This window comes from Oratosquilla oratoria, chromosome 9 (genome assembly GCF_046742065.1).
Source record: "Oratosquilla oratoria isolate Oo_2021 chromosome 9, ASM4674206v1, whole genome shotgun sequence".
Taxonomy (NCBI): domain Eukaryota; kingdom Metazoa; phylum Arthropoda; class Malacostraca; order Stomatopoda; family Squillidae; genus Oratosquilla; species Oratosquilla oratoria.
Window position 1 is genome coordinate 73564156 of NC_134785.1, and position 12500 is coordinate 73576655.

Here is a 12500-nt window from a genome sequence, read left to right on the forward strand (position 1 = left end):
ACCTAAATTTGAATACTGCTGCCAACTATGGAACCGAGACAGTATAGCTGAGATAGAATGTCCAAAGGACCTTCGCCAGCAAGAATTAGTGTCTAAAGGCATGAACCACTGGGAGAGACTCAAGCAACTCAAACTCTATTCACTCCAAAGGTGCAGAGAACGGTACCAGATTAAAGAGACGTGGAAGATGGTGGAGGCTCGCGTCCCAAATATTGTAGTGACACTCGGCCAAGAAAGGACGAGAGGGAGATCTTGCTATGTTGAAGGAATCGCCAGCAACACCATATCACTCCGAGCAAACTCCTTCACCAGAGCGACCCCCAAGCTCTCCAGTAGTCTCTCCAACTACCTGAATAACACCAAATCCTGCACAGTCGAAGTAATTAAAAGATGGCTGGTTGCCTTCCTTCAAGGAATTGGAGAAACACCTCCCACACCATCCTATAGTAACACATGGCCCCACTACAAGCTGGTACATCACTTCACTGGAGACAACACGGCCAGGGAGGAAGCAACGGTAGTTCCTGCATCTGAGACGTTTTCGCCCAAATATTCGCAAAGTAAGGTGACCAGATAATGCTATTTTAAACCACAAATTTGAATTCCTTGTGATTTGTTGTATTTGGAGGTAAAAGACAACGTAAACATTCAGGGTTCCCATAAAAAATAAAGCATGGAATTATGAGCGTTTAGAAACCTGTAAAAGAAAACGACTATCTTGACCATAGAAAATCCATTAGAAAAGGGGGTAGTTTGCATTCTGAATAAACAAACTGTAAATAATGAACACGAAAATAATATCAATGACTACTCGTATATATTTAGAAAACAGAGAATAAAAATAACTGGTTTCCATTGACTTACCTCAGGTGAAGATTCATGTAACTTGGTGTCAGGTGTTCTCTATTAGAAAAAATAGGAGAGCATGAAATTATGAGCGTTTAGCAACTTGTAAAAGAAAACGGCTATTTTGACCATAGAAAATTAATTAGAAAAGGGGTGGCATTGCTAATTCTAAGATATATTTAATCTTTACCAGTTTGCATTCTAAATAAACAAACTGTAAATAAAGAACACGAAAATATCAATAACTACTCGTATAGATATGAAAAACAGAAATAAAAAAATTACTAGTTCCTGTAAATCGTGTCCCATTCACTCACCTTAGGTGAAGATTCATGTAACTTGGTGTCAAGTGTTTGCAAATGAATTGGCGAGCTATTCTAAGCATATATACATTTTAATGTCACATTTCTTCTATCTACCAATACTTCCTATTTGATTCTTGAACATTTCCTCTCAAACCGGGCGAATTTATCTTCCCAAAATTGTATCTACCTTACCTAAACGATCCGTTCATCGTCATCGTCTGCTAACTGTAATTCAAGGTCTGCATGTTCACTTTTTCTTATGGGGCACAAGAATCAGTACTTCAATATCAGGTGCCTTTTGGACGCTTTTCAAAGGTAAATCGTGCTAAAAAAAATATTACGATTAATAAGGGTTAGGTTTAGTAAGCCTCCATTTGAGAAGCATGCAAATAAACAACCGTCTTGGTGGAGTGTCTTCTCCTCTTATTTCTGTCATATCTTTCACCCATTGGATAACTGCTTTCCACTGCAATTAAAATCACCTATCAGGAATGTATTAACAGTATGTTCAATCTGTAGAAAAACAACAAAAAGTGAATAAGATAACATGAATAAGTGAATGAATAGATAAAAACTAGCGACTGGCCAGAAAGTAACAAAATTATCAAATGAAGGAAGACGAGGAAATAAAGAAAGGGAAATATGATTAAGATTTTTTTCTGAATATGCCAAAATCAAATGATTCATGTGGTTAGAGAATAAGGTGAATAAGGTGGAAATGGGAGATGGGAAAATTGATATAACACTATGGATATGTGTAAAAGTACAAAAAATCCATCATAAAAATGGGAAGTAGAGCATTTGCAAAAGCTAGGAAAGAAAAAGGTTTGATTGTTGGTATTGAATAACTTGCCACCTAAAAACAATTCAAGAAGATTAAAAGACAACCATAAATTTTCGGCAAATATAGTTATAGTATTCCTTTCCAAGGACAAGGCTTTGATAGGAATAAAATTGATCAAAAACCTAATTCGCCCCAGATTGCAGTATGATTGTAAATATTGTGTTCTTATTCTACTGTATGTATATATATATATATATATATATATATATATATATATATATATACATGTATATATACATGTATATATACATGTATATATACATGTATATATACATGTATATATACATGTATATATACATGTATATATACATACATACATACATATATACATATATATACATATATATATATATATATATATATATATATATATATATATATATACACATACACATTCCACCTTAAAAATCACCAAGAGAGAGCTACGAATCAGATGGAACGACACTGAACTGGCACACCACCCACACCCTGTCTATTTAGGTGTCACTCTCGACAGGACCCTTACAAAGACCATATCAACAAGTTGATTGGAAAAATCTCAAGTAGAAACAACCTCTTCAGCAAACTTGCCACCACCAGCAGAGGATCAGTCCCAAACACCCTGCGACAAACAGCTTTGGCACTGTGTTATTCCACTGCAGAATATTGCGCACCAGTATGGGCCAGGTCCTGCCATGCACACAAAACAGATCCAGAAATGAACAGGTCGTGTCGAATAATTACAGGTACCCTAAAACCAATGCCCCCACATACTATTTACAGACTAGCAGGGATTCCACCACATTCGGCGCGAAATAATTACCAAGATAGAAAAATATAAACAACAAAATGATCCCAGGCATCCACTATACGGTCACCTTCAGGTTGGACAGAGACTGAAGTCCCGCCAAAGCTTCATGACGGTGGAGGGACTGGATCCAACCCAAGCTGTGGCCCATAGACTAGAATGTTGGCAGGAATATGACAATCTGGGCCATAACGAGGCCATACCATGCCCAAACGAGACCTTGCCCCCAGGAGCAAACCTAACCAGGAAGGACTGGGTTACCTTAAACAGAGGAAGAGCCTAGGTGGGCAAAACGAGAGAAAATCAACACAAGTGGGGATACACCAATAGCCCCCAATGTCCCTGTGGCGAAGTACAGACGATGGTCCACGTCCTCCGGGAATGTCCATTGAGTCCCCATTGCTCCGACCAAGACCTTAGGGAAGCAAATGAAACTGCCCTTATATGGACACGGTTCTGGTGCGACAAGATATTATATATATATATATATACATATATATATATATACATATAAATATTATATATATATGTATATATATATATATATATATATATATATATATATGTATATATATACATATATATATATATATATATATATATACTTATAAATACACATATACATATATATATATATACATATACATATATATATATATATATATATATATACATACACGTGTATGTGTGTGCATATGTGTGTACATATGCACACTTAAACTCTCACATGTCATATCACTAATGACATCCTTTGAAAAATGTTAGATTCGAACAACTTTAAACTCAGAATTATAGACAATTTTCTATTAGGATACTGGTATCATAATTCCACCAGCAAATAAATTCTGACGTCAATAAGTACCAAGAGGCAGTAGGTGATATGATTCCGGGAATTATCTCGAGCAATATATATATATATATATATATATATATATATATATATATATACATATACATATATATTTATATATATGTATATATATGTATATACATATATATGTATATATATATATATATGTATGTATATATACATATATATATATGTATATATATATATATATATATATATATATGTATGTATATATATATATATATATATATATATATATATATATATACATGTATATATATATGTATATATATATATATATATATATATACATATACATATATAAATATATATATATATATATATATATATATATATATATATAGATAATATATACATTTAATATTTATATATGTATATATATATTTATATATATATATATATATATATATATATATATATATACATACAGTATATATGTATATATATATATATATATATATTACCGGGACAAAAAATATCGTCGACGTTACCATGATAACTATCGCCAAGATATTGTTGAAGAGAAATTATTGTATTCAAGAGCCATGGGTACATCAAGTCACTTATATATCAACAGCAGTATTGCTCATTGGACCTACTTAACTCTTCCCTTTTCTCTCTCTTTTTTTTTTTTTTTTTTTTTTTTTGGGGGGGGGGGGGGGCTCCGAACTTGGCTCCGTTATTTTCACAGCGACGTATTTGTCAACATTTCTCTAGGTCATGGTCTGGTTGTTGATGCTTAGTGCATTTTTTATTATACTTGGAGTGTTTTCTTTTAAAATAGGTTGCTGGGACAATAAAAGAGAATATGCAGTGTCTTAAAGTAAATACATGTATTTCAAAATGGGCTAGAATGATTCATCAGTTCCTCAATTTGTCAAATATAAAAATATACGTGCTGGGATATTTTCACCAATAAGATGGCTTCGATGTTCTGTTGCTGTTCTCCTGAAACATCAAATATATTCTCACATAATCTTGCGAAAAAGGTCACACATTTCAAGGAATCACTTGTGACGATTGGGATTATTCCTAACAAAAGAAAATATATTTTCCTTTTTTTTTGTTTTGTTTTTTAAATTAGACATAAAGCAGACGTCAAGTTCCTAACATGTTAAAGATGAAACATACAACAACCCTTTATTTACAGCGAATCCACGAGATTCTGTGGCTTAAACTCCAGCCCAGACTCAGCAAGAGGGATTCGAGTTGGGACTGTGTGGCATAGCAATGTGGCATGTACCCTTCGGCAGCCATCATCTTGGCACAGGTCATGAAAACCCTTGGCGAATGGACGGCCTGCCAACTCCCCTCCTTCGCCATGAGCATCCCAAGCGCCCCGCAGTCGGTAGTCACCCAACAGACGGGTCCTTCGACCTCCTCGCCGTCTTGGCTCGCTTCCTTGAAGAGTCCTGCGGTGGGAGTCGCGGCTGCGATGGATCTGTAGGTCTGGAAGGAATCGCAGGATCTCCGCCTTGGACAGGAATCGAAACATTTCCTTATCCCGGCTTCGCTAAGCCGCCGGACGTAGCCGTCGCCGGAGTTCACCTCGCTGCGGAAGAAGACAAAGAATTAGGTCGTGGAAATAGGAGTTCAATAAATCCAGACTTACGCATAAAATAAATAAGCTAAAGGTTTGAACCTCACCTCCATAAGAGCCTCACCAAATTTAATTTGTTATTTACATCTTAGAGAGGAGCGGGTTTTTAAAGTTTGAATGTGGTTTTTGTGTGTACTGCAGTTTTTGAATGGGTTGCATTTATGTGTAATGTTAAAATGGTTTCATATGCATTGTTAGTAATATCTTAAAACTAAAAATTGTCTGTAGGTTAAGGAGGTCCCTTGTCTAAACCTGGTACTGTATGAATAGGATGATTAATGTTGTTGTTTTTCTTTTGGTGTGTGTGTGTGTGTGTGTGTGTGTGTGTGTGTGTGTGTGTGTGTGTGTGTGTGTGTGTGTGTGTGTGTGTGTGTGTGTGTGTGTGTGTGTGTGTGTGTGTGTGTGTGTGTGTGTGTGTGTGTGTGTGTGTGTGTGTGTGTGTGTGTGTGTGTGTGTGTGTGTCATCAAATCTCAAAATTAGAAACAGTGAAGCAGGGATACGCTGTGCCTCTGTCTTTGAGTATGTTACGGTTTTACGTCATCAATTCCCTTGTTGAGGGACCGAGGACGGTGCCTCACGAAAAGATTTTGTTGTTTTGACCACTGCTCAGAGTAGATGATCTTCCTAGATGTCATTCAAGTCTGCACAGAGGCCCCGCCCCTAAGAGCATAAGCTCCACCTTTCGTGATTAGTGTGTACTGTTGGAATAACAATGTGAAGCTATCTCAAAGTTGGAAAATCTGTTTAGGTGGCCGAGTAATTTTCATGATGAAATGCACTTATTAACAAAGACGAAAGGACGTGAAGTTTTGGAACACGTCGAGTCGTGCCCTTAGCAATGATTCCCAACTGCCAAAAGCAAAGTCATTTTTTAAAAGCACAGTTCCCGGGCTTTGAGCAAGGAAGGTCGTGCCGTCAGACCAGAACACAGGCTCGTTTTACACGTATCGACTTTTCGCCGTGTTCCGTCCACTACACTACGCCGTGCTCTCAAATAATATAACCATGGGCTATGGACGCTTTCGTACGTGGTCACAGTCATGACGTGTGAAAGCGTCCATAGACACCCATGGATATTTAAAACCACGACGTCGTGTCGTGGACGGTGTACGGCGAAAAGTCGATACGTGTGAAACGAGCCATATAGTCTGAGGGTGTTTTCTTGCATAAGAAAATACATACAAAACTTCGGAAACATTCAGGAATCGAACATTCTTCATTATGGTGAGGCGGCTTCAGTATACAGTCGCATGTATTTATCAATGAAAATTTTCCCCCTTGTAATGGGGGTAGCCGAGTCAAGACATGTTTCGACTCCTCATGGGAAAGAAATAAAATCAGACAGGACCACAGAGGCGGTATTCTTATCCCCCTCACACACTACCACAACCACAAAAGAACCAAAAAAGAAGAGGTCTTTGGGGAGTCAAAGAAGAAATTTGGGGATAAGAGAAATACACTAAAGTCAAAAGTCAAGACCCGCCTTTCTCGCCATAGGAACACAGAGATGATATTCTCATCCCCCTCACACATTATTACAATCACAGTGGCAGCACAAAAGAAGAGGAGGCTTTGGCGAGGTAAAAGAGAGATTTGAAAACAACAGAAACACACTAAACTCTATTTATATACCAAGAGTTTTTTCCCCCTTAATAGGGAGGTAGCCGAATCAAAAGCACTTACCTACTCCCACCCACTCCTCTCCCCTCCTTAACCCTTTTACCCCCTCTCATCTTAGCTTCTCATAGATGACGGATCATCCCTGTATCTCTCCCACTGCCCTGGGTCAGAGGCAATGTAGCAAGACACAGTCCATCCAGAGCAAGTCACTAAAGCACACTAAAGCCACCAGGTCAAAATTCAAAACTCACCTTTCTAGCCATAGGAACACAGAGACAGTATTCTTAGCCCCCTCACACACACTATTACAACCACCATAGCACCACAAAAGAAGGAAAGGAGACTTTGGTAAGGTAAAGGAGATGATTTGAAGACAACAGGAATACACTAAAGCCACTAAGGACAAAAGTCTACACCTACCTTTCTCGCCAGACCATTGTTCTCTCCCTGTCGTAGTAGTACATCGGATAGAGCGCCTCCACCTCAACACCCTTGACTCCTCTTTCCCTCAGCACGTCCGTCACGACGTCGATCAGGAACTCCGGAACGTGGGAGATCGATTCGGCGTCGCTGAGGCTGAGGATTTTCGAATTCAGAAGGATCCCCTTCATGTAGTCGGCGTCCTCCGGTTTGCAGTGAAAACCAAAACGATTCTGATTCTGAAAGAGAGAAAAATGAAAGGAACATAGAAATGCAAGATAAAATAAGGCCTGCACTAGGCTTTACCCATCCATAAACTTATCTAATCTTCTCTTTTAAAACAACCAATTGTTTCAACCCTCACTACATGGTTACTAAGCCTATTTCATTCGTTAACCACGCTTGGTAAACCAGTTATTGACCATTTCCTTAAACCAAGTTGACTTGTTAATCAGTTTACGGGTTTAATAAGAGAGGATATGACCATCAATGGATACAATAAACACACCTCGCTGAAAAAACGAACACGTAACCAAATGTGGTTACGACATTCGCTTAATCAGTTATTGTCGGAAATTAAAAACGACGATGATTGTCAAGAATTTTTTTTAGGAGAACGCTCTTACCTTTTCTTTGTAAACGACAACTCTGTTCCTGTGTTTCTCGCTTTTGGGTTGGAACACTTCATGTGTATCGACACCCTTAGAAGCCATCATTACGACATTGTGGACCTGTTGGTGAAAGTAAGATGTTCTAAAACGCAAGCAAACCATTCAAGAAACAATACATCTATATATATATATATATATATATATATATATTTATATATATATATATATATATATATATATATATACATATATACATATATGAAGACATCATGACAGGTTGTATAAGGGAACCACACAAGTAGTACAAGAGTTTATTCTTTGACTAGTTACGCACAGAGATGCTTCCTCATGAAGAATATGACATTCATTCTGAGGAAACACCACTGTGCCAAAATAGTCAAATAATAAACTCATGTTATACTTGTGTGTTTCCCTCTACTCAAATATATATATATATATAAATATATATATATATATATGTATTTATATATATATATATATATATGTATATATATATATATATATATATAGATATATATATATATAAGGGGTGTGTCGATTAATCGGCATCGGCAAGAATCGGCACTTTTTTGGTGAATCGGCATTTTTCTTAGAAAGGGATTCGGCATCGGCAATATTTTGCCGATGCCGATGCTAATTCAGTAATTCACTTATTATTCATTGTTATGGTGGTTGCATAGGGCCATGCAGCATATTGTGTGCTATATGAGATACCGCTACCAAATAATCATTGCTTTATTTTATTTTCACACAGCATCACAACCGTAGGGAATGAGGTGGCTACGAATATGCTGTGGTAGCGGTAAGCCTACACTGCCGTCTAACGCCATAACATTACACGTTTCGAAAATATTATGCAGAGGTGATCAAATCTGCAGACGACCGGAGAAACTTTTAAAATAGCAGCACAAGTCGGAGTAAATGTTAAAGCAAATTATATCAATTTTTATTTTACTTTTGTATTTCCTATATAAAATCAAACTAATATTATATATGTATATATATATATATATATATATATGTATATATATATATGTATACATATATATATATACACATATGTATAAATATATATATATACCTGTATATGTATACATGTATATATATGTATATATATATATGTATGTATATATATATGTATATATATATATATATGTGTATATATATATATATATATATTAACAGCAGTTTCTACCACAGCAATTAAACAAGAGTAATTCGTCCGGGCGTCCGTGGACTCGATCGATTTTACCCGCTTATAGGTTCGAAAAATCGGCGGACGGATTTACTCCCATTTCGCTGCAATTTATAGCCAAACGAATCGCTTATAGTTTGTTAAAGTATTTTGACAAATGAATACAAAACAATACATCTTTATGTTTTTTGACAATGACAGCTATAACTTTGACTCAAGTTTAGATGATTTGCTGTCAAATTCACAATCACATGAGACAAATTTGGACAAACAAAATGAAACTTAAAAAAAATATATATATAAGAATATCTTCACCTGTTCTTGCACTACAAAGTGAAGACGATAAATTTTGGTCCCTCCCACTGGAACCACGTGACTCGGATTCCTTGAGTTGGCGCAGAGACAACCACAACTCATATCCTGAACTTGGAAAAGTTGCCAACAAAATGCTGTGCTCTCCATCATCTTCAGTGGGGAGTGAACGCCTCTTCAGCATTGGTGGTAATGTCTACACCCGACACCGTAACCGCCTGACTCCAGAAACCGGAAAAGAAATTGATGGTGTTGAACTTCCAATTTGCGAATGCTTAACTTTGACTATTAACCCATGGAATGCGGCAGTACTAAGGTGAGTCAGTATGTCGAAAAAAAAAGTTTCTTCGAGTTTTTTGTTTCTGTTTTGGATTTTATGCCCAGACACAGCTTTTGAAAAAAAAAAATATAAATAAATAAAATATTATATTTTGGCCATTTCCCGCATTCCATGGGTCAAATATTAGATAGTAGAGACTGAGTTAGGTTTAGGTTTTACTATTAAGTTAGGATTAAGAAATTGATTAATAAATTTTACACTCTGCACATGTGTTTTATTAAAACCATGCATTAAATGATGCAATTTACTTCAAGTTAGTAGTTAATCAAAATCTATGAAATACGTCATTTCTAACCTCTTTTTCAACCAACAGAAAATAATACAATCATACATTGATAATCATAAAGTTGTTAATCAATAAACACTTCATTATGTTCATTCAATTATTAGCATGCAGCAGCTCAACAACTGACGTGTATAAATCTACACAGATTATAAAGCAAGTAAAAATCATAGTTTAATTACTTTATATTAAAGATTATATACAGTAATTATATAAAGTGGAATCGGCATCGGGATCGGCAAATAAGAGTGAATAGACATCGGCATTGGTATCGGCATTGGCAGCTAAGACTGAATAGGAATCGGCATTGGCATAGGCAAAAATACACACATACACAAACACACACACATATATATATATGTATATATATGTATATTACAAAGGATTACAAAGGCGGAGCATGCCGACAGGAGACCTTTTGATCCATATCTAGGTCGGATGCAAAAAAAAATAAAAAAAATAAAAAAAATAAAAAATCATATCAATAATAAATTAAAACTATAATAATGTAAAAATAACAAATAAAATACATAAATAAATGCATAGGTATAGTTGAATAACAAACAAAAAGGTAAATAGTAAATGATTATAAATTGACATATAACTAATAATAAATGAAAATCAGACAGACAAATTATAACAAAACAAAAACAAATAATATAACATAAATTATAATCATTACAGCATCTTACTTAGGTATTTATCTAAATGATTCTTAAAGCTTCGAACTGAACTACATTGCACTACCTGTGCAGGAAGTTTATTCCATTCATTAACTACACGGTTGGCAAAGTTGTTTCTACCTACTTCCAAATTGAATCTATTTCCGGACAGTTTGAGACCATTGTTTCTTGTCTGATTCTCATTCAATGTGAAAATTTGGTCACTTTTGATGTTGTCAATTCCCTTTAAAATCTTAAAGACCTGTATCAAGTCACCTCTGAGTCTACGCTTTTTTAGGGAAAACAGATTCATGTGCTTAAGTCGATTTTCGTATGATTTATTTTTTATATTTGGAATCAGTTTTGTGGCTCGCCGTTGTACTTTTTCCAGTCTGTCAATGTCTTTAATGAGATTCGGTGACCATACGGAAACAGCATATTCCAAATGTGGACGAACTAACGATTTATATAGCTTGTTAATGAGTGATGGACTTTTGAAATCAAAAGATCGCGCAATCAATCCCAGAATCTTATTTGCTTTCTCAGAGGCTGAAATACACTGCTTGGATGATTTGAGGTCGTTACTGATAATTACGCCGAGATCTTTTTCACTATCCACTTTTGTTAACGAATTTCCAAATAACTTGTAATCGTACTTACTGTTATTTTTACCTATGTGCATTACCTTGCATTTACTTGTGTTAAATTTCATTAGCCACTTTTCAGACCATTGCTGTAATTGATCTAAATCTTCTTGAATATCTAATTGGTTTGAGTGATCATTTGCCACTCCGCAAATATATATATACATATATACGTATATATGTGTGTAGATGTGTATATATATATATATATATATATATATGTATATATATATACATATATATATATATATATTATATATTTATATATATATACATATATATACATATATATACATATGTATATACCTATGTATATACATACATATATATATTGATAAGTATTTTAGACAAATTATTTGGATGATGGAGAACATAAACACAGGGGAAGGCTCGGAACCCTGAACCCTCTAACGTTTCGTTCGTGTAGACTCTCTGAAGAAGTTCTACACGAACGAAACGTTAGAGTGTACAGGGTTCCGAGCCTTCCCCTGTGTTTATGTTCTCCATCATCCCAATAGTATGTATATGTGTATGTATATATATATATATATGTACATATATATTATATATATATATATGTATATACATACATATATATACATAAGAACATAAGAACATAAGAAATAAAGGAGACTGCAAAAGACCATAAGGCCTACACTAGGCAGCTCCGTATCCATCACCACCTGTCATCCCCATCCATAAAGTTGTCTAATCGTTTTTTTAAAACAACTGATAGTTTCAGCGCTTACTACATGGTTACTAAGTTTATTCCATTCATCGACCACCCTATTAGTAAACCAATTCTTGCCTATTTCCTTCTTAAATCTAAATTTGTCCAGTTTGTACCCATTACTGCGAGTCCTGCCCTGTTGTTTTATTATGATGACCTTGTTTGCATCACCCTTGTTATAGCCTTTGATCCACTTGAACACTTCTATTAGATCACCCCGCACTCTGCGTCTTTCCAGAGTGTAAGTTTAGGTGCCTAAGCCTCTCTTCGTAAGGCAAATTTCCGAGTCCTTGTATCATTTTGGTCATTCTTCTCTGTACTGATTCTAATGAATTTACGTCCATTCTGTAGGACGGAGACCAAAACTGTACCGCATAGTCAAGGATGGGTCTAACTATCGCTAGGTAG

The 12500-nt window shown here is 35.5% G+C and overlaps 1 protein-coding gene across 1 annotated transcript in view; it reads right to left on the reverse strand.

Moving 5' to 3' along the window:
• Positions 1–4462: 4462 nt before the first annotated feature.
• The window catches only part of LOC143028613 (uncharacterized), a 23553-nt gene continuing 15515 nt past the window's right edge, over positions 4463–12500 (reverse strand). Inside the window, exons 3-5 of the mRNA XM_076190975.1 lie at positions 7921–8025; positions 7295–7533; positions 4463–5205 (exon numbers count right to left, since the gene is read on the reverse strand). Coding sequence (XP_076047090.1) covers positions 4794–5205; positions 7295–7533; positions 7921–8025 — 756 coding nt within the window. The 3' untranslated portion in view covers positions 4463–4793. The remainder of the gene's footprint in view (positions 5206–7294; positions 7534–7920; positions 8026–12500) is intronic.